The 21,867-nt window shown below is 37.6% G+C and overlaps 1 protein-coding gene across 1 annotated transcript; it reads left to right on the plus strand.

Annotated features, from left to right (window-relative positions):
- The first annotated feature begins 3,187 nt into the window (after positions 1–3,187).
- LOC135319470 (sperm flagellar protein 2-like) lies at positions 3,188–21,354 on the plus strand. Its single transcript, XM_064480025.1, has 7 exons — positions 3,188–3,390; positions 4,742–4,803; positions 6,714–6,817; positions 8,666–8,922; positions 15,206–15,314; positions 16,323–16,480; positions 19,861–21,354. The coding sequence occupies exons 1-7, from the start codon at positions 3,261–3,263 to the stop codon at positions 20,037–20,039; spliced, it is 999 nt and encodes a 332-aa protein (XP_064336095.1). The 5' UTR covers positions 3,188–3,260; the 3' UTR covers positions 20,040–21,354.
- Positions 21,355–21,867: the final 513 nt, after the last annotated feature.

Consider the following 21,867-nt stretch of genomic DNA (forward strand, 5'->3'; position numbering starts at 1 on the left):
TTGTGTTACAAAATTGATACTTGCTAATCTTCACCGTTGTTCAGAACTAGTAGCAATTTCATTATGATTAGTATGGATAAATTCTAGAAATACATCAATAAAAAGTATCTCCATAGTTCTGCTCTCTAATTTATCAGTTTTCATTGTAATGCGTTTCTTCCTCCTTGTTCTTTTTGATTATTTTAAGGGTTTTTTTCCTATTTTAATGCTTAATTCATTTATTTTCCTTCTTTTTTAATTTTAGATCAAAGCATGTTACGCTAAAGCCCTATGAATTTTCCTCTGAATATAGTTTGATCCCATCCTGTATTTTTAATAAATCTATTGTTTTAACATGTTTCATTTTAATACATTTATTATTTACAGATATTTTATAGTTTTAATTTTTTCTTTAATCCAAGTGTCATTCAAAGAGAATGTTTTTAATTTTTAAAATTAAAATTGATTTCTAGTTTTATTACACAGTGGTCAGAGATTGTCATCTATACAGTTTTTTCTTTTTCTTGCTAATTGTTTGATCCTTTAAGCAAGAAACCTGAAGAAACTGGGAGTCAAACGTGGTAAACTGAGAGGACACCATATTGGGCATGAAATTTCTCTTTTTTCTGTCTTACTTTAAAGCATTTTAAAATAAGCTTTGTACTTGCATAGGAGAGCCGAAGAACCATTACTGTCTTTTATCTCTCTACTGATGATGATACCAATTTAGTGTCTAAATACTCAATCTGCTTTAGAGTTTATCTCAATTAACTCAATATGCCTGTTTTCATAAGTTATGTGTTTTAGAGGGTTTTTTCCTTTTTACTTTTATATAAAAAGTCATTTTTCACTCTCTAATCTGAAAGTGTTATTCATGTGATTACTCATTTTAGTAATATAATTATTTGAAGTATTTATTTCCTTTTGTTTACTATAACTTGTATTTACTTTCAATTTTCATATTTCCTACATGCTTAAATTCCACTTTCAAGAATATTTCTGTTCTGTGTGTTTCATTATTATTTTGCAGAACATGGTTGGAGAATGGGCCTTACCAGAAGAAATGGTTGATAATTTACCACCCTCCAACAATAGCATATTGGGCCACGTGATTCACAGACTAATTGAAAGTTCTCTTCCTCCTCAAGTTGAATCAACAGTACCTGAGTTACCTTCATTTGCTATAAAAGGGTGCTTGTTGGGGAAAACATTTAGTGGAAAAACTACTGCTCTAAACTTTCTACAAAAAAGTAAAATTTCTTATTTATTTATTTTATTTATTGGATTCTATTTCCAATGACTATAGCTGCAGATGGCTATGTCTATAGAAAACATAAAGTATCTGCTAATATATTGGGAAGTTGTGTCATCAAGAATTTTATGATGGTGTAATCACATAATTTAATGCCCAAGGCAGACACTTTTAGGAGTATAGAGTCATAAACCACAGCTGTACCAGGGAAAGCGGGATGTACGAGCATGCTATATAATGATGATGCACAGTATAGAGAAATAACAAGTCTTAAACTTACAGATTTTACTTACTTTACCAGTAGATGAAGTAGGAAAGTAGTAACTTGTCACAAATACAAAAGAAATCCGCTTAAAATTGTAAGTGTTTTAATTCTTCACATTGATTGAGTTCCCTCTCTTTATTAAGCCTTTGGCTTTTTCTGTAGAAGCTCTTCCAGTTAGAAGCAAAATCACAGACTTCCATCTGTTTAATTAGTTTGTCTTCAATAATACTTACCTATTACTGTTTTCATTGGAAAACTCAAAATTTGCACTAAGGCCAGTCCATCTTATTACAGTCCAAGGCAGAGAAGGGTAGGGCATTGTTGAGATGTTAAAAACATCTCCTTAAAAAGCAGCCTTACAAAGCCCAGTGAGATATCACTCCACACCCATTAGGATGGGTATGATTTTTTTTTAAATAGAAAACAGCAAATGTTAGTGAGGATATAGAGAAGCTGGAACTCTCACACATTGCTGGTGGGAATATAAAATGGTGTAGCCACTATGGAAAGTAGTTGGTGATTCCTTAACAAGTTAAATAAAGTATTACCATATGACTCCAGCAATTCCACCACCGGTATATGCCCAAAAGGACTGAAAATGGGGTTCAAAAAACCTTGTACAGTAATATTCATAGCAGCACTATCAATAATATACAAAAGGTGGAAACAATCCAAATGTCCATCACCTGATGCATTGATGAGTGATATATCCATACAGTGGAATATTATTCAGCCATAAAGGAATGAAGTACTCTTATATGCTACAACATAGATGGACTTTGAAAACATTATATTAAATGAAAGGAATCAAACACAGAAGGTCACATATAGCATGACTGCATGGATATGAAGTATCTAGACTAGGCAAATCCATAGACAGAAAGCAAATGAGTTGTTGGCCAGGGGCAGGGGTAGGGAGATAGGGCTTGACTGCTTAATGGGTACAAGGTTTCCTTTGGAATGATGAAAATTTCCTGGAAAAAGATGGTGGTAGTGATTGGACAACATTGTGAATGACCTAAATATCACTGAATTGTATCTTTTAGAATGATTAAAATGGTTGATTTTATGTTATGTGAATTTTACCACAATAGTGAAAAAAGAAAGGCATCTTGATCCAAAAGACATTTCTAAAGAATTATAAAGAGAGTGCTCAAAGGGTGAAGCCAGCACAGAAGAATAATGATGTCAATTTCCTAAATGAAAAGCTATAAGTAAAACTGTCTTTTGTATTTTAGACTTTCCTATTCAGGTACTTTCTATTGACACTCTTGTCCGAGAAGCTATCCAAGCATTTCACAACAATGAAAAGGTCAGTGAGGTTGCACAACAGAAGCAAATAGCTGAAGAAAAGGCTCTACCAGTTCAGCAGAAGCCTGGTAAAGAAAGCCAGGCAAGTGTGATTTTAGCCTGCTTTTCTGCACCTTGTATGTTGGAGATTTCCAGCTGGATGACATGTAAAAGTTCTTCTAGACCAAGGGTTGGCAAACTTTTCTGTAAAGGACCAGAGAGTAAATATTTTAAGTTTTATGGGCCCATAGGCAACATGGAGGATATTACGTGGGTACTTATATAAAAAGAGGGAAATTCCAACCTTCCCTGCCAGCTTGTCTGGGTGGGCCATCCCAGGTGGTGGGCCAGCTTTGTGCCCAGTTATCATCAGATTTTGTTGTTTCCAGAACTCACTCAGTTCTTAATATCATTAATGTTTTAGATGAAATAGTCTATTTTTCTCAAACCTTACTTATAGGAATAAAATTTAAAATGTTACCGAAGTATGACAATGATACATCTCTCCCTGTGTGTCCATGTGTGTGTGTTTTCTCCCCAAAGGGTCTGCATACTGTATTTTCAGCTGAACTATTATCAGAAACAGAAGATAAAATCAGACTTGGTAAGTAAGCTATCAAAACAAATCATCCATCATTTACACAAGAGAGACAGATAGACAAAGAGTAAGAGCACATGGATGTGAGGATAAATAAACTTTCAGGGAAAGAAAGGAGAGACGGGGTGGGGGTGGGTGGGTTGCGTGGTTGTCTACATGGTCATTTTTGCAGACAGCAAGATAAACACAGACATCCCTGACCACTGTCTACAACTGGGGAAAAGAGATGAAAGTTTCAAAGGAATCTTCTCACACTCCTTCAAGTAGTTGCTCAGTTTTGTTGTGGTTTTTGAAAACAGCTCAGGGTAAATCATCGTCACTCTTCCCCGCTTGGCAGGGAGACAGTGGCTTATTGTTTCTTCTCACTTTGCGGCTCTGGGTGAGCACTGCCGTGCTCATGCTGCTGCTTTGTTCACCACACTGGGGGAGCTGCCATCTGCCTCTTTCACCCACCTGAACAGTGGTCCCTGAGATAAATATGTTTATTCCCAGCCTTGGGCAAGGCAAATAGAACCAAGCTTCCCAAACCCAAGGAAAAGTTATCTCCCCTTGGGATCTGAGCTTTTAGTCTTTCAGATCCTTGGTAGAGCCATTGAGAGAAAACAATTTTAAGTCTTAAGTATCTTTTCTACTTGCGCTAGTAAGGCTTTACCATATTCAATAGCTGTCTTGTATTCTGGCATAAAACCCTCCTGTGCCATCACCATTGGACTTAGTGTACAGTCATTATGAGCAGGCATCTCTTCCAGAGCAGTCAAGTTTCCCACCTTTTAAGAGGATATAACCTGTTCCTTATTTCAGTTATTTGTTTCTTACAAGATAATTTTAATTGATTTTTTAAACTATCATAAATATTTTATGACATATTCTATTACAAAAGTTCAGTTAATTATAAACAGACTCTGAAAACTTATTTTTTCCCATAGAATTTAACTAAAAATCCCTCCAACTTCTAGAGCTTTCCAGTTTCAGACATCTTTATTACCTATAATTTGATGATACAGTTAAGTCAAAATGTAACAAATTAACATTTTAATGACTTTTCTTGAGATCTTGTCTTGTCTTTCTGAAAGAAAACCCAAACTGTATTAAAGTATTTCTAATGATATTGTTATGAGTGAGCCATGCTGGGAGGAAGAGAGGAGAAAACCCGATGCCATACAGTGTCTAGGACTTTAATGTTGTGCAGCGAAGGTGAAAACCATGCTGCGGTGATCCTGTTACTTCCTTCTTCTGAGTGTCTCAGGCATAGCTGAATCCAGTATCCTATATGTCCAAAGCCATAGACAGTTAGATACTAACATGGATGTTAGTTCTAAATACCAGAGTATGTTCTTATCACTTTTCCTGTTACTAGGTACCAATACTAAAAAATCACCAAAAGCTGAAGAAGTCATAGCAAGTGATAGTTTCTCTGAAGTAAGTACTATAATCTAATTTTGGCTACTCATATACTGAAATGTGTTAGGTTTGTCTAAGTGTCTTTTGGTTTTGTCTGCAAATGAAATGAAATGAAATAGCGATGTACTCCTCTTTGGTTTAAAATAAATCTAGTGGTAAAATATTAGATAAATTTGTCTTTACTTAATATTTTTTATTTTCTTAATACTCTTTATAGCTAAAGCTGTCAAAATTGCTCTCAGTTCTGCCAGGTAAAAAAGTAAACACATGCTTCTAAAAATTTTAGACTTAATACCAAATTTATATTTATGTGTTTTTCTTTACCACTTAATTTATGACTTTTATTTCCTTTCACAATCTCTTTACCTTTAAAGAGTTTTTGCCAGAATTTATTCTTAGACTTATTGATGACTCTACAGAATTTTTTATTGATCTCTGAAATGTTTACAACAATTTACTGACTATTGCTTCTCGTGGAAAATAATATTTCCATATATATTGGAAATATTGCTTTACTGTATATGGAAACATTTTTTTGTCATCAAATAGAATGGTCAGATTAATCAAGTGGAATTATATTGAATGAAACTAAATAAAAGTATATTTGATTACTTTTATGTGTTTCATCAAGGAAGACAATTTTGTAATATTTTAAATTTCAAAACTGCTTAAAGTTAGAAAAAGTTTTAAAAGAAAACACGCCAAATTGTACACATGATGACCTATGGGGAGAGAAATGGTTTTAGAGACAGTGATAAAGGGGGACTTATAATTTTTACTCTGTATTGAGGTATAAATTAGAAGAAAAGCTAAGTGTATTTTAATACTTACATTTATTGAGTTAGGGGGTCCCCCAAATTCCATATTCAATTCAATTCAATTCAATTCAATTCAAAAGGCATAGTATGTTCCATGCATTGTTGTAATTCAGGGTCGGGGTGGTTTATCAGTGATGAACAATAAAGATAGGTCTCCTGGAATTTATGGAGTTTACATTCTGAAAGAGGGAGACAGATAATAAACCATAAACACACAAATAAATGAATTATATGACCCATTAAATGGTGATGATGTCGTCAGAAAAGAAAAAGTAGAGTGAGGGAGATTACATTGAGAGAGTGAGATTTAAGCAGACTGAAAAACTGAGCAAAGCAGCCAATGGATCCAGGGCAGCATTTCAGGATGAGAGCCTTGAGGCAGAAAGGTGGTTGGTCCCCAAGGTGGGAGAAGAGGAAGGGATGAGGTGAGAGGATGGATGGGACGGAAGAAGAATCAGGTTCACCAGGGCCTCATGCGCAATGGTTAGGACATTTGGGGTGAAAAGGGGAGGCTCTGCAGGGTTTTCAGTAGAGACATAATGTCATGTGACATAAAATGCTCCCGCTGGTGGCTGAGTTAACAACAGCCGAGACGAATGTTCCTGTTGACCTGGAGTAGCTTTATTAGACTAGCCCTCCTACAGATAACAACATAAATGCTGGGCAAGCAGAGAAGCTAAGTATCTGAGGGCCAAAAGCAGGCAGCAGAAAAGCAAACAGCAGAAACTAGGTGGAAAATGTGTGTGATCTGACAGAAGAGAACTTCAGTGGACCAAAGCCAGACTTACAGGTTATGCCAGAGGGCATGCGCCGTCTGCCTGGCACAAGTGTCTAGCACTCAAGCAGAAAGCCCCAATCTCTATGATTTAAGATATTAGAGTATGAAATTTGGCTGAAAATTAAAGAGGAGGATCTTGGAAGGAAGGGAGCCAGAGGAGGGACCTCCAAACCCGCATACGCATTTTCCCCTAATGCTTGGTCGATTCCAGAACTGTGCTAAACGATTGATGTCTTCACGGGACGTGACCATTTAACTTTTTTCCCCTCCAAATACTCAGAATACGACTTTTAAATGAGCTGTTCTCTACCACTCATTGTTTATCTTCACAGTTCACTGTGCGTGCTCAGCTTGGTGCGAAGTCAGAAAGGTTGCTGAAGAAGGGAAAGTGCGTATCTGATGTGTTGCTCGTCAGCATCATGGTAAATGCTATTAAGTACGTGTCACACTTTTCTTCTTTGTATCTATTTAAAATGTTCTTTCTCAGATAGAGCAGTGTAAAGAATAATAGAGAAATATTTTTTAAATTTAGTGTCTAATGTATGCCACTCATCTACATGAGAAAACATACAGCAGGATAAAGATATGTTTTGTGATTTCGATGCCTGTGTTTCACTCTCACCCCTTTACCAACCTTGACTTCATTCACTCAGATGTGAATTCAGGTTAAGTTCTATTCTGTGGGGGGAGTTCAAGGAGAAATTAGGTACTTGGAAAAACTGAGGGACATGATGGAGAGGAGAGACCCTACCTGTGTGGTCATGGGCCAGTGAGATTCCCCATTTTGTGTCTCAGGAGGATGGAGTGACCCCAGGGATCCAAAGGCTGGGCAGTGCTGGGCAGGAAGGCAGTGAGAAGCAGGGGTTGCACAGGCAAAGAATAACATATATGCACAGCCCAGAGATGATGTGTGGTGGGGGGAAGAAGAAAATCAAAATAGGTATAATTTTGTAGCCTTTTCTCTCCTTCTTTATGAGAATTAAAGGATTCTCCTTGCCCTCCTTTGCAATAGAGAAAAGAAATTAAAAGCCATAGAGGCTTGGTTGATCCATATACTAAAGAGATAGGTTTGAGCAGAATGGAAAAAAAGAATCAAAATGTTACTGTGAATGAATTCGGCAGAGCTTAGAGTGGAGGAGGGAATTAGGGTAGCTGTGCTGCGTGGGAAACATTAAGGCTGAGAGATGTGAGGAAAAGAGGTTTTAGAGGAGTTTTACTGTGCCTCTGGAATGGAGGAGCCCTCCTTTACAGTTTTTTTAAGAGACCTCATTAAAGATTTAAGTTGCCTCTCGGTTGTGATGTATCTTGGACTGATGACTCTTTGAATACAACGGCGAAGAAACTAGGCCGCAGGGATGCTATCCTCCAACCTGGAAGGGATCTCGTGCTAATAGCTGCAACGTTTCTCAGAACTGGAATAAAGCATGTTTGAGCCATAGGACTCCTTGTTCAAAGAAAATTGTATATGAAAAGCATTAGCTATAAAGCAGCTCTTACCTTTGGTTTCAGTGATGTTAGAGCATCCACACTCCACCCTCTGAAGTCTGCTGCTCTCCCACCACTGCCACCGCCATCCCCTTTGCCCTGAGGCACCTTTAGAGGACTGTCATCAGTTTGACATCCTTTCAATTAGTCCAAATGCATCCTTTTCCAGTGAGGAAAGGAGGGCACATAGCAGTTCAGTCCTGCAGTCCAGTCACATAGCTGGTTAGCGGTGTAGCCAGAGCCAAAGCCTAGGTCTCCTCACTCCCTGTCCTCTGGTGTCCTCGCACTGTGGCAGAGCAGTGTGGCCCTGACCTCCTCCACCCTCTGAAGTAGCTCCTGAGACTGGAGGTGGGGGAAGAGGTCCCCCCAACCTGGTAAAGTGCTCAAGAAATTTGTCCTCTTCATCTGAGGCCAATGAATCAGCAAACCCATTCTATGCAGGATGCTTTCCTAAGCTCTGGAGTGGAATTGCTGAATCATATGGTAATTCTATTTTTAATTTGAGAACTCCCCATACTGTTTTTCCATAGTGGCTGCACCAAAGTCCAGTTCGTTTTAAAATACCATGTTATGGCTTCTGGAATAGATTTGGAGGGCAGCAGGGACCCACAGAAGGATTCTGAGCAAGGGAGTGTTTGTGGTACATTACTAAACCCAATTTTAGCCATAAAGAAATAAAATTCCTGCAGAATGAGGTTACTGTGGAATTAAAAGAAAGATAAGGCAAGATTCATTGTATTCTTATTTCTAAGATACTTGTTCTATCAAAATTTTAATGGTTTGTCCTTTTCTAATTTAGTCAGATACCTGAATATAAAGGCTGGATCCTTGATGGTTTTCCCATGACATTAAACCAAGCAAAGCTCCTGGAGGAGGCGCTCACAGGCTGCAACAGACACCTCATAGAAATGGAGGGAAAGAAATTACAAATATCCACACTGGCTGTTGACCCTACGACTTCCAGAGAAGTGCCTCTTCCCCCTTCTGCCTTTGATTTTGTCATGTTGTTAGACATTTCAGACAACTTCTCACTGAATCGCATGAATGACATCATGGGTAAGCTGGACACTTTTTCTTCTTTTTTTTAAATATTTTTTTAAATAATGCAAAGCTCTTTGTTTTTCTTTGACTGAAACAGTGAATGTTCCAATTTCTTGAAGAATGCATTTCAGACTTCCAAAGAATTATCTAGTACAGCACAGTTGCCTCCTGCTCTATCCGTGTTCAGCACCGGAGCCCAAGCCTGGGACTAGTGGAGAATTCCCTGCCGACTGCCAGCATGTCACTGAACCCTCCCATCAACTTGGCTGCTCTCCTGGCATAGATGAGCCCTTTTTGAGACTTGCATGAATCCTATGGCTATCTAGTAGTTCTCGGTGTGTCACCCTAATGAAGTTCATTAACCACATTGGTGCTGCAAGCAAGGGTCTGGGAACATCCTCCCCACGGATTGTGTATTAACTCTGAGGAGCAGGTGTCAGTTGGCGGAAGTTCTCACATAGTGGGGTTGAATAGTCTTACCAAAATTCATGATTTATTTAACCTCTTTTCATTGTTGAAATGAAAATATTACTTTATTCCACAAATTAATTATGTAAATATGTAAAAGCACATATTCTTGATCCCTGGCTTTCCAGGTTATGAGATATTTGACCTTGGACAAGGCACCTCATTTTTCTAAACCTCTGTTTCACAACCTATATCATAGAATGCCTCATTGTGATGTTGTGCATATTAAAGGAAAACTGTTTCTTTACTTACAACACTTCTGACACCAAATGTGTGGGTTTTCCACACTACCCAGTTCTCTGATTCTCAGAAAACACCAGCTGGGTGTCCTACAATTTAATTCAATTCTGGCAAGTTCTGGCACTGATTACCCAGAGTTATCACAGACTTTCACAGTTTAAGGGTTCAGTTCCACAAGACTTCTCCCCACTTCAGATGCCTGTCTCCAGTACTGGATCCCCAGGTTACCCTGACTTCTGTCTGACTTGGCTACAAATTGCGGGTTTCCATGACCCCTCCTCAGATCTGATGATTTGCTATAATGACTTATAGCAAACCAGTTACTATTACTGTTGTATTATAAAGGATGCCATAGAAGATACAAATGAATAGCCAGATGGAGAGGTACATGGTGCAAAGTCTGGAAAAGTCTCAAGCTCAGGAGCCTCTGTCCCCATGGAGTTTGGGGTGTGCCACACTCCTGGCATGTGGATGCATTCACCAACCCAGAAGCTCTCTGAACCCCTTCTTTAGAGTTTTTATGGAGGTTCCATTATGTAGGCATGACTGACTGAATCATTGAGCATTGATGACCAGTCTCTAGCCCCTCTCCTCTCCCTAGAGATCAGGGGGTAGGACTGGAAGTTCCAGCCCTCTAGGCATTTGGGTTCTGAGGCAATGGGGCTCCACCCTCCAAGATTCACCTCTTTGGCATAAACTCAGATAAGATTGAAAGGGGCTTATTATGAATAACAAAAAATGCTCCTCTTACCTCTGTCACTCAGAAAATTACAAAGGTTTTCAAAGCTCTGTATCAGGAGCCAGAGATGAAGACCAAATATATATTTCTTATATATCACAATATCACAGGTATTAAATGAGATAAATGTTCAACACTTAGGATAGAATCTGGTGCATGATGCTAAGCATGTAATAAATAAATCAGGAAAAATAGTGGAAGACTTTGAAATGAGCTAAAGATTATTGGACATCCTTTCAATAGACAGCTGAGTATTGTCTGTTGGATCCGTAGGAGGATCTGGTTTCACAGGAGTCTCTGCTTTGCATTGACTTTGACTGGGCTCTTTTATAAGTCTATAAATTTTAGGGAACTGATAGTAATTCAAATGATTCTTGTTCATAAACATGCAAATGAATTTTATTCAGTCAAGATACAATTAATTTCTATACTTCGAAAAGATGATTCCAAATATTACATTGCTTTATGCATACTAACCAGTTTTCCATCTATGACCATCTTTTTCAGCATTCCTGTCTGTAAATATGTGTTTTAGATCTTCATTTGAACTAGTTGTAACATCTTACTAGGTCCCTTGTTAATTGAAGAATTAGACAATGTCATTTTACATTTGAGAGTCTTGATTTTACCTTTTTAGAAAACTGCCTTTTAACAAATGGTAACATCATTCTTTTATTTTTGCTGTTACTACTAATACAATGACATTCAGAGCCAGGAGAGACTTGGGGACCATCATCTATCCCAGTGCCTTTATTTATAGGTGGAAATTTAAAGCATGAACACTTGACTTGTCCAAGGTCACATTCTACCTTATTTTGTTAGTATAATTTTGAGGTCTTCCTCTCATTGTTTACCTAAGTAAAATGACAAAATCATTAGATATTACTTCAGCCGCTGAGCCCAGTAGTTTTAACTGGATGCTGTCCATCCAGTCTCAAAAGAGAGAATTTACTACTCTTCATACAAGGGAGGAGGAGCTCTGCAGACAGTCGTGATGATTCTGCTTATCCAGCCAACTCCCTCTTCCTGTTCAGGGATGTCTGAGGCCTGGAGAAGAGCACTGCCAATCATGACCATCTGGTGGCAGAGCAGGGCCCCGAGCTCAAATCAATCTGACTCGCTTTCAAGATAATGACAAGTTTGACAAGTTATTAAGGACACACAAAGACCTGAGGGTGAGAGGGTCCCTGAAAGCTGATTATAACCTGCAAGGGCTTCCTCCTGCCTCCACTCTTGATGATCCATAGGAGGCATTTATTGTGTGTTTCAAAATCGAAGGAAACCAATGGCAATAATTTTTTAAGGAAACTCAATCCAGCTTGTGTTCTTTCGATTCCTTCTCAGAGTTACATGACAAATGATTCTGGCAAATTTATCAAAACTGATGTTAGCCTCTAAATAGTTTAATTTCTTATTTCTAGACCCTTGACTGAAAATTAGTCTCAAAAATGCCCTTTCTTCACTACTACATGGAGAATGCCTTTTTTAGTCAAGTTTTTCACACATGTACACATAAATAATCTTATTTCTCTATCCTCAGAAATTGGTATTAAAGCATGATGTGATTTTTTTCCTTTTATATGTATTTCTAATTGTATATTTCTAGGTCTGAGGTGAACTGAGCCAACTACTAGATTAGGTTCTTCTAAATCATAAAAACTAGTATGAAATCATTGATTGTATAGTTCTTACTTGCTTTGGTCAGAACTGAATAAGCTAAATATATCCTTGACTTTGAAAATTTTAAGTTAAGAAAATTTTAAGTTAAGAAAATGTGTGATTCTTTCATTTCTTTAGATTTTTCTTTCTTAGTATGTAAAGTTTGAATGGCATTGAAAGATCACTTTGCCAGTTTACTCTCCTCATCTTAAGCAAGACCCCACCTAAACCATTTTAGACAGATGGAACTCTATCCTTTTAAAATATCTGCTTCATTCACATATTCATTTATTATTTATTGCATGCTTGCTGAATACCAGAACACTGTGATAGGCACTGGTGACAGAGTAATAAAGAAGAAATGGATCCTGCCATCAAGAGTTTAGTGGAAAGTGTAATTAAGGAGCCAAAGGGTTACAGTATAGAGTTGTGTGTCCAACATGGCAGCCATTAGCCACACGTGGCTATTTAAATTATTTTAAATTAATAAATTAAAAATTCAAACTAACAGAACATTGTAAATCAACTGTACCTCAATAAAAATTTTCATTTCCTACATCACACTGGCCACATCTCATGTACATATGTGGCTAGTGACTACTGTACTGGACAGTACCAGTACAGGCTTCCATCATCTTAGTTCATTGGATAACACTGTTATAGAGTGATGGGAGCTAAAATGGCACCACTAGTAAATATTTACCTAACATTTATAACATTCCAGGAACTGATAAAACAGAAATGAAGGACAAGTCTCTGTCCTCAAGTAGTTTACAGTGTAGTGGGAGAAGAATCAAAAGTAAACTGGTTGTTATTCTATAGTCATTTCTATGCTACAGGAGGTGAGCCCAGACTGGGAAGATATTTACCAGCCATCATAGGGAGGAAGGTAGAGGGAGTCTGCCAGGCTTAGAGGTAAGCAGGGTCTGTCTAGAGAGAAGCAAGATTATCAGTAGGTTTGAGAGGCAATGGGGTATGGAGGAGTGGCAGAAATGAGCCTGGAGGGTCGGCAGGGGCCAGTGGAAGAGTCTTGCCCCAAGTTAAGCTGTTTGAACTTTATCCTGAAGCCATGTGAAGTCACTAAATTCTATTAAAGCTGAGAGTAAATGCTATTGGATGTACTTTTCATAGTGGTCATTCTAGCTGCAGTGTGGAAGATGCATTGGAAAGGGAGTGAGATTGGAAGCGATGAAATGAGTTATAAAACTATTACCACCTGAAAAGAAACAGAGGTACTGAGACAGCTATAGAGGCCAGGTAAAAAGAGTCAGCTTCAAGCAATATTTAGGGGGTAAACTACTGAACTTCCTGATCAGTTGGGATGGGAGATGTCGTACAGGGACAACAGGATGACTTCTAGCTTCTGACTCACACAGCTTTTGAATGATGATATCATTCACTTAGAGGATATGGAAAGAAACACATGACGTGTTGAGCTTGAAGTACCTGGTACCTGTGGGACTTTTAAGCTAAGGTGTTCAGAGAACAGTTCTATAAATGGGTCTAGATGTTAGGAGGGAAGTGTGTACTAAAGTCCATTGGCCTTAATGTCTTGATGACTAGAATGAGAGCTGCTTCAACGGAGAGGAGGACAGAGAAGGTTGGATTGCTGTGGCCCAAGACGCGAACAGGAGGTGGGGAGGTGGGGAGCATGAGTGGAGATAACTTTCAAGAAGCTTGTCTCTGAAAGAAAGGAAAGAGCCATTGGACAGGATATTTATTATCATTATTATTTTAGTATTCTTTCTATATCTCTCTCTGTTTTAGGAAAGGGTGCATATATGTATGAAAAAGCCCAGCTGATTTTTGAGCCAGAGAATTAGTGAGGTTACAGGTCACAAGGTTGTGTATTTTCTTTCAATCTACCAGTATAAGTGTAGCCTTAGAAAGAAAGACGAATATCATCTAAGGCTGCTGTAGCAGAAGGACACAAACTGAAGTTGTCAGATGAGGGAGAGAAGTTGAAGTCTTCAACCATGCAACTAAGGTTTGCTAGAAAATAAAGTGAAGTCAGAACAATGCTGGTAAATTTGGGGGAAAAGATGTAGGAATTTAAGGGACTGGATGATGTTGCAGAGATTCATCAGCTGGACAGGAGTGCTGGAAGGACAAACGATATGAGTGTAGGTCATTAAGATTGCAGGGTTAGAGCCATTCCAGAGATGAAGCCATTCCAGGGGATCACAAAACCCAGGATGTGGCCATGTTAGTGAGGGCCGGAAGTGGAGAGGAGGGGAAGGGGCTGATGCTTGGGTGCGGTTTGGGGAGAGAGGAAGACTGATCCATGTGCTGGTCTTTGACAAAGAAGATAGTGACCATGAAATGGTATATGATAGCATCTCCTGAGAAGAGTCTCCACATCTTCTTCAGTCACCCATTGCTGTCAGTAATCTTTGGGTTTTATGAATAACTTAAAAGCATATTCTGTATTCCAAATTAATTTCCTCATTTTCTATCATGAATGTAGATGGAGAACAATTGATGGCTGTATCCTGTGAGGGTCCTTCATTTTCTTGAACACTTTTAATTTTTTCTTCAATGTTCTCTTGCATTGGCAGAGGAATTCTAATGCCTTTTAATCCAGTTCAAGGTTTTCTTTTCCTCTTTATGATTTTCTGTTTATTCTGAATTCATTGTATTCTGGGCTTTGTACATTAATCCCAAATAGGACTCAGTCAGAGGAGTTGTTTTTGGTGTGTTGTGGTATATTCCTTCATATCTGTTCTACAGGGAAAAATCATAAAGTCTAGAAAGATAAATTACTTTATCTATTGCAACGTAAAATTGACAAATAGCTTTTACACATATTTGACTTTATGGCCACCCTATTTTTTTCATTCTTAACTTTTACACTGTAGTGTTGATTTTCTAATTGTTTCCTAGTTTGTTATTACTGATGACCCATCATTTTTATCCTCATCTCATCATAATTAATCCTGAGATCATCTACATTGAAACTACAGCTCTTCTTTAATGTTGTATTTTATCTCATTTCCCCCAATTGCCAAGGGAAATTTGAATTCTGATCCCAAAACTATAATCTTTCAACATCTTGTTAAACATTGTAATTAATATTGGACCAAAGGCAGGGTCATGCCTGTTTGGCTTTCTTGCATCAGTTCATTTTAGCAGTGCTACTGGAACTTTGACTGGTTTAGCAAATTATCTAATTAAGTAATTTCCATATCATAGCTGAAGAAATTTCAAGTGAAACTCCTCACGAAAATATCAATCAACGTGTAGCCGCTAGAAACCAAGATACGGGTGAGGACCAGAATTTAAGAGACCAAATACAGCACAGGTTAGTTTAAAACTCCATGTCCTGCTTCTTGTTTCTTACCCTTTGAACAGACTGACAACTAGTCACTTTGGAATCACCAGGTCTAGAAAAAAAATGTATTTCCTAGCATTCAGTCTTTTCCAGGTAAAGCAAAACTAAGTAGCTTTGATGTTGAATGAAATATTTATGTGCTAACTTTTATACTCAGAGCATAAGTCATCATAGTCTGGGGAGAAAAGAATTAAATCAAGCAGCATTTCCCTTTATGGTTACATGAACTTACAAGTTCATTATGTAGACTCCTAATTCAGCCCTCCTTCAGCAAATGCCAGTGAAGATTGTGGAATTTCAAAGAGCTAGACATCAGGCTAGAGAGCATCGTTCTAAAACTACTTCTGTTTTACTAAAATGAACTTATGCTTAAAAAAAAAGCACATATTCTTTTGGTTGTGTGCAATTTGCTCATTGGAAAAAATATCAGACAAAATTAGACAATTTTTTGAAATCCTGAGAAGTCAAAAAATATGAAGTAAGCTAGGGAAGAGGAATTTGAGTTACATTAAGCCTATCTACTCTCAGAAGGCAAGAAAGTTTCAAAAAATCATTCCAAAAGTATATTTGAGTAAAACAATTAAGTCAGAACCATCTATACTTATGCAAAATTCTTTTCAACTTTTACTCTAAGAAAAAAGTAGATGACACAGCCTGTACCTACCCCCAGAACGATGCTCAGAGTTAGTCTACTATGAGTGTAGGTGGTGTCGCCTTAGATTTTCACTTCAAGAACCCACACCAAAGGTTTCCTAAAATGGTAGAATTTTCAAATCTTCTCTTATTCTTTCATATATCTAACAATATATGGCGTGATGGCATTAAATGATATCTTTAAAATAGATAATATTCCATTGCCTGTAGATTTCTTAAAGTTGCTTTTATTTTTTTCATTATGTACATCAGATAAGTCATGCTTAATGTTACTTTGTTATTTCAGTCAATATGTGATATTCACATAATATTTGGGTTTTGCAGGATTATAGGCTTCTTGGATAACTGGCCTTTGTTGGAACAATGGTTTACAGAGCCAGAAAACATTTTGATAAAAATCAATGCTGAAGTAGATAAGGAGTCTTTATGCCAAAAAGTAAAAGAAATGTTTATAACTGAAATAATGAAAAAGGAGAATAAAGGTAATTAAAGTTACTTATAATCTTGAGCTTGCCTGAATGAAAATGTGTGGTTTTAATGAGTTTAGGAAGAATTGAAAATGTGACTGTAAATATTTCTTTTCTTTTTGGGTTATACCATCTACAAGTATCTTCAACCTCTGGTTTTAGCTTCCCACTACAAATGTTTCTAAATGAAAGTTTTTTCTCTCTTCATTTTAATTTAATTTAATCAAAAGAGATCATCTTGCTGAAAGGCTGTTTTCATGTGAAAAAAAATTAGCAGAGTTAAAACTAAGGATGTTATAGAGAAGAGTAAAGATTTCAATCTGTTAAACTCAGCAATTCTAGAGAAACAGTGAATTATCCTTTTAGGATGAAAACACTAGGTAGATCATTTCCCCTAAATCTTCTTGTATTGGAATGAATTTATTGACTATTAACTACTTATTTATAAGCATGCTTCTGGGGTGTATCTCACTCACATTAAACCATCCTGACCTCCTTCCTCCTTCATTCAACCAGTAATAATTGCCCATTAACTTTTCCAAGTATTATTGGAATTTATTATTGAAAGGGATCATGGCTCATACACTGCCTGCCAATGCCAGGCTTCAATTTGAGAAATTCTTTCAGAAATACATCTTTCCCTTTTGTTTATCAATCACCCCAACTATATTGGCAACTGCAGTTTTTTGGTGTAATAAAAAGTGGTCAAAGTTAATATCACAAGGATTCTAAAACCCCCTTGATAGCATGCTGTGTTCCATCCCCGGATTGATGACCTAACTACTCGAATGGATCAGTGAACCAAATATCTCATAGATATAAGCCACAATCACTTTGGGGACCCAGGAGCTCACACTTCGAAAGGTAGACTTTCACATCTAAGTATCTGCTCCCAGAAACATCCATGTGAGGCTCTCAGGCAAAATAAAAACCAACCCATATATTATATAAGAGGCTTAACATGTTATTTGACAGCCAGAAATTAGGCGGAGAGGCTTAACATGTTATTTGACAGTCAGAAATTAGGCTGAGAGGGGGGATGAAACCTCTCACAGCAACCTTAAAGTCTTGCCTGGAACACAAAACCAAACTGATTCTAAGCTGTAGCTTCAAATATCTGTAGATTAGAATCAGTGTTTTTGCCAGCTACTAGACTCACTTCAACATTTCCTAAAGATTTCACGTTCTAATCACTTATTCCATTAACAGACTTAACTGCTACTTATTTAAGATTTACATTCTAATCAGTTTACTATTTTAACAAATATTTTATCGTTAAAACAATAAACATTTACCTAGCCCAGAACTCTGTATTAAACATCTTAAGTTAAACAAAAAAATAAAAGGATGTGGTATTTCTGTATATGTTCTGCCAACAATGATCATAATATACTGTGAAGTGGGAAAAGTCATGTTATATATAAAATAGTGCCTTGTTTTGTTTTTAAAAGTATGTCAATTATTAAATATATATGCACAGAAAAGAGGCTGGCAGTATATACTAATAAACAAAATTCAGTCCAGCAAATTTGAACCTCTAACCAGCATTTTTCAACAGCATCCTGTCTAACAACTGGGAGGGCTGTCTAAGGAACAGAACAAAATGGGAGGCTTTTATAAACAGAAGGATGGGGCAGGGACCTCATTAGCAAAAGGGAAAAAGGAGAGGTTATTTGGGGCCAGGACATCTTCTTTTTGAGGGGAAGGGAGCTGCAGGGGTCTTTGCCACACAGATTGCCTCTTCTTTTTCTAGGGTTGAGAGTATATAAAGAAGGGCCCACATGACAGGTTACCTCCTTGGTGCTGACCAGAAAATTCCAAACTGGCTGATTAAGATTACATTTCTGGGGAAGGTGGAAACTGCAGTAGAGGCAGGTAGTAAGTCAGATTTGGTATCCTGGGCTTTATTTAGCACAAGTGACACCATTTTTGGTCTGTTTTCTCTTTAACAATAACAATCATTGATGACAGAGGAAGGAAAAGGACAAAGAGGCTTAACAGGAAACTTCCCTTTCTGCTTATTTGTCTAAATTGTTGGATTTTTAAAAAACAATAATTACGTATTACTTTTGTAATAAAAAAAACTTAATTTCCACCGGGAAAAAAAATGTCTAATAGAATGAAGCCTCCTTGGCTTGTTGGCTTGAAAAGAATAATCTGAGGGCAAAGGGAGTATGTATAAAAAGAAAGAGCCTTACAAGAGTGCAGGGAGTCATGGCTAGTGGTACAGTCGTAAAGTTGCGGCCATTTCCAGGCTGAAGGGCTGGGAAGTCAGGGAGGGCAGGATGGGGTGTGCTACCAAGAATGAGCCTGGATCCTGAAAGGCAAAGGTAACAGGAGCCTAGACAACCAGGAACCAGCCATCCTCGGGCTGACTGTCTCCTCTGCCAGGAACACTCACTCCCCAAATCTCTTCCAGCCTTTGCTCAGTCACCTTCTCAGTGGGCCCCCACTGCTCAGCACTCTATTTAAAACTTTAAAAGCTGCCCCACAGCACTCCTAATCCCCCTGACTCTGTTCTATTTATTTTCTCTGTAGCACTTACTGCTTTCTAACTCCTCATGTAAATTAATTTATTTATCATGTTTATGGTTTGCCTCCCACCACTAAAATGCAAGCTCCACAAGGTAGTTATTTTTCTCTCTTTTGTTTCACTTTTGTATCTCTGGCAACCAGAATTATGCCTAGTGCTGTTATTATTATTATTATTATTATTATTATTAGTAGTAGTAGTAGTAGTAGTAGTAGTAGTAGTAGTAGTAGTAGTAACAGTAATAATAATCATTTTACCTTATTGTTATAGCCCTTTCCTTCACGGCACAACTCAGATCCATAATTAGTTGCTGCATGAATGAATGAATTGCTAAGACTTAATTGAGTACTGAGCACCATTCTAAATGCTTTATATGTATTTACTCCTAGAAGCTGGTGCTGCGCATTTCTTTTCCTTTCTGTTTCCTCCCGACCCCCACTTCTTCTGTTACATTGATCTTAACCTTCTCTTTATGGTTTTTCACCTTGTTTTTTCCCTGGAAATTTTGACATAATTTTTTATTTTCCTATCCCACTACATTAGCTACTTCTAGATAATTAGTTTCACATTTGGTACCCCCTCAACAAGCCTTTCTGTCTGCTATACACACACACACATCATCATCATCATCATCATCATCATCACCATCAGAGGCAGGGAAAAGAGTATCTCTAACCAGGCAGAAAAGACTTCATATCTTAGCTTTAAGGACTGGCTGATTTACGGGAGAGTCCCGAAACATGAATTTAGCCTTAATGCAGTAAGAGCAATTTTATATTAATTCAGCTTTTTCTTAGTTCAGTGAGAACTAGTAGTTATCTGGGGTTGCTAATAAAGGTCCATTTTTATCATCCTTTTGAAGTTAAAAAGAAATTAGAAGAAAAGGAAGCTATGAAAAAAGAAGTTTCCCCGGCTGAGGCTACATCTCCTACACCTTCCCTCCCTCCTCCTCCTGAACCAGAAAAAGAGAAGGAAGGCCATCCCCAGCATGAGCATTCCAAAACTCCTACTGCAAAAGGAAAGCCAGCATCAGGTGATTGACAGAATGATTTATAATCCTGTTTGCCAGGTTCTTATTTTCACTTAGAAAAGAATTATGCATTATAGTACTAGGCCATTTATCTAGATTCAGGCCTCAAGCAACTTCAGTCACATGGAACCAAGCTGTCTGCTCAGATGAAGTGGGAAAGTCGTAGTAGCTAAGAGCATGGCTGTCATCAAGCCCAGGTACTTGACTGTGTGGGAGGGAACGTGGAGTCCTCACGCCCAGATCTACTGATTAGAATGAGACTGCAGATGAGAGGAAGAAAGGCACAGAGAATAACCAGATCAAGAGGACAGACGTCTGTTTGCTGAAGGGTAGTGTTGAGTTTACGTCAAGAGTAAGACTAAAGAAAATGAGAATTAGCACAGCCACTTGTCCACAAGAATAAGGGAACAAATCAACAGCATTTACTGGAGACTAGAATTTACACATTAACTGTTCATCTTTCGTGCTGTGTGATTACAACTAGAAACAAGCACCTGACATCTTGGTAAACCTGTATATTTATAATATATGACATACAAGGGTGGAGTTTGTATAGAGAATATGTTAAGCTTAAGTTCCTTCTAGATAAGGATCTAACTTCTTTCTAGATAAGGACCATTAAGTTAAGTAGTAGATGATATAATGACAAAAGTAAAATGCTCAACTGTTGAAATGGGTGACATTGGGAAAATGCCAGTATCACTTCCGTGCTGTGTATATGAAACAAGTGTGGCTCTAGTGTCTGGTTTTAGCTTTGTAAGTGGCTGGCTGTGCAGTTACACAAATCTAGCCAGGTATTCTTGATACTGCGTCATGACTGAAACTCCATGATGTTTCATGGAGATTTGAGCTGTGTCTGATTTTTTCAATTAAACTTATTTCTATTAAACAGATAAATTTGTAAACTTTAACAACATATGTTATGGTCTATTCAAGACCATTGTATTCCATTAAAATGAGGCTTAACTAAAGGCATACATTTTAAAACAAATATTTTATCATATGAACAATAAAGCACAAAGGGATTAATTAAACATACATGCTTTTCTATTAAAAAAACAAGTCAGAGGTCTGAGGACAAATGGAAAACTTAAAAATGTTGTTTAGAACTGGGGAAGATATCACAGAGGCTCGAGGGAGCCTCATTTAACCTGTGACCATGGCCTCCCCTCCCTTTTCTCTCTTCGGCCTCACAACCAGGAGTATCTTTGTATTTGAGCCATTCCCTGAAACCAGTCTTTAGCATTTCTGGTTACAACACAGTTCAGTCTTTAAGTTTCTTAAGTTTGCTTGTGAATTTAAAATTGTATTCTCAAATACATTGCTTTGGAGGAATAATAAAGCTATTGTTGCTTCAAAGAGTGGTTGTATCTGTCTCTTTTTTCCACCAAGGGCAGGGCTAGTGCCTGATCTTTAAAAATGTATAGAAGGGTTAATCTCCAAGGGCCTAATTATAGCCTTCCAACTGCAACATATCATTGGAAGGAGACCTCGGTGCTAGTTGACATTAATGGGGCGATAGAGCAGACCACATTGACCTTTCAGCTCCAGGAAGCGTAGCTAAGCGATTTTAGGGAGGGAAGTTCCCAGCAGGTTTGCTTATTTTTATATAAATAATTTACAGTTTTTTTTTCAAAGAACACATTTTCAGAATTTGAAGACCTGAGGCTTCTGAACATGCCCAACTCAAACACCCAATTACAATCTTCTTTAAAAGTTGAGAAGAAAGAGAAATTATTTACTAAAGAGTCAGGGTGGAAATAGGGTAAAGAATGAACTATAGTACACTGAGTAGCAGCAGTCATTTTGTTCAAATATAGTTCTACATTGTATATGGTT

The sequence above is a fragment of the Camelus dromedarius genome, chromosome 3, assembly GCF_036321535.1.
Source record: "Camelus dromedarius isolate mCamDro1 chromosome 3, mCamDro1.pat, whole genome shotgun sequence".
In the NCBI taxonomy this organism is placed as follows: domain Eukaryota; kingdom Metazoa; phylum Chordata; class Mammalia; order Artiodactyla; family Camelidae; genus Camelus; species Camelus dromedarius.

Excerpts from the sequence above, each read along its gene's own strand:
- LOC135319470 (XM_064480025.1), top strand. The coding sequence starts at position 3,261 with ATGTTACCGAAGTATGACAATGATACATCTCTCCCTGTGTGTCCATGT. Across the intron at positions 3,391-4,741 it reads AGAAGATAAAATCAGACTTG|GTACCAATACTAAAAAATCA; the intron begins GTAAGTAAGCTA and ends TCCTGTTACTAG. Across the intron at positions 6,818-8,665 it reads ATCATGGTAAATGCTATTAA|TCAGATACCTGAATATAAAG; the intron begins GTACGTGTCACA and ends TTTCTAATTTAG.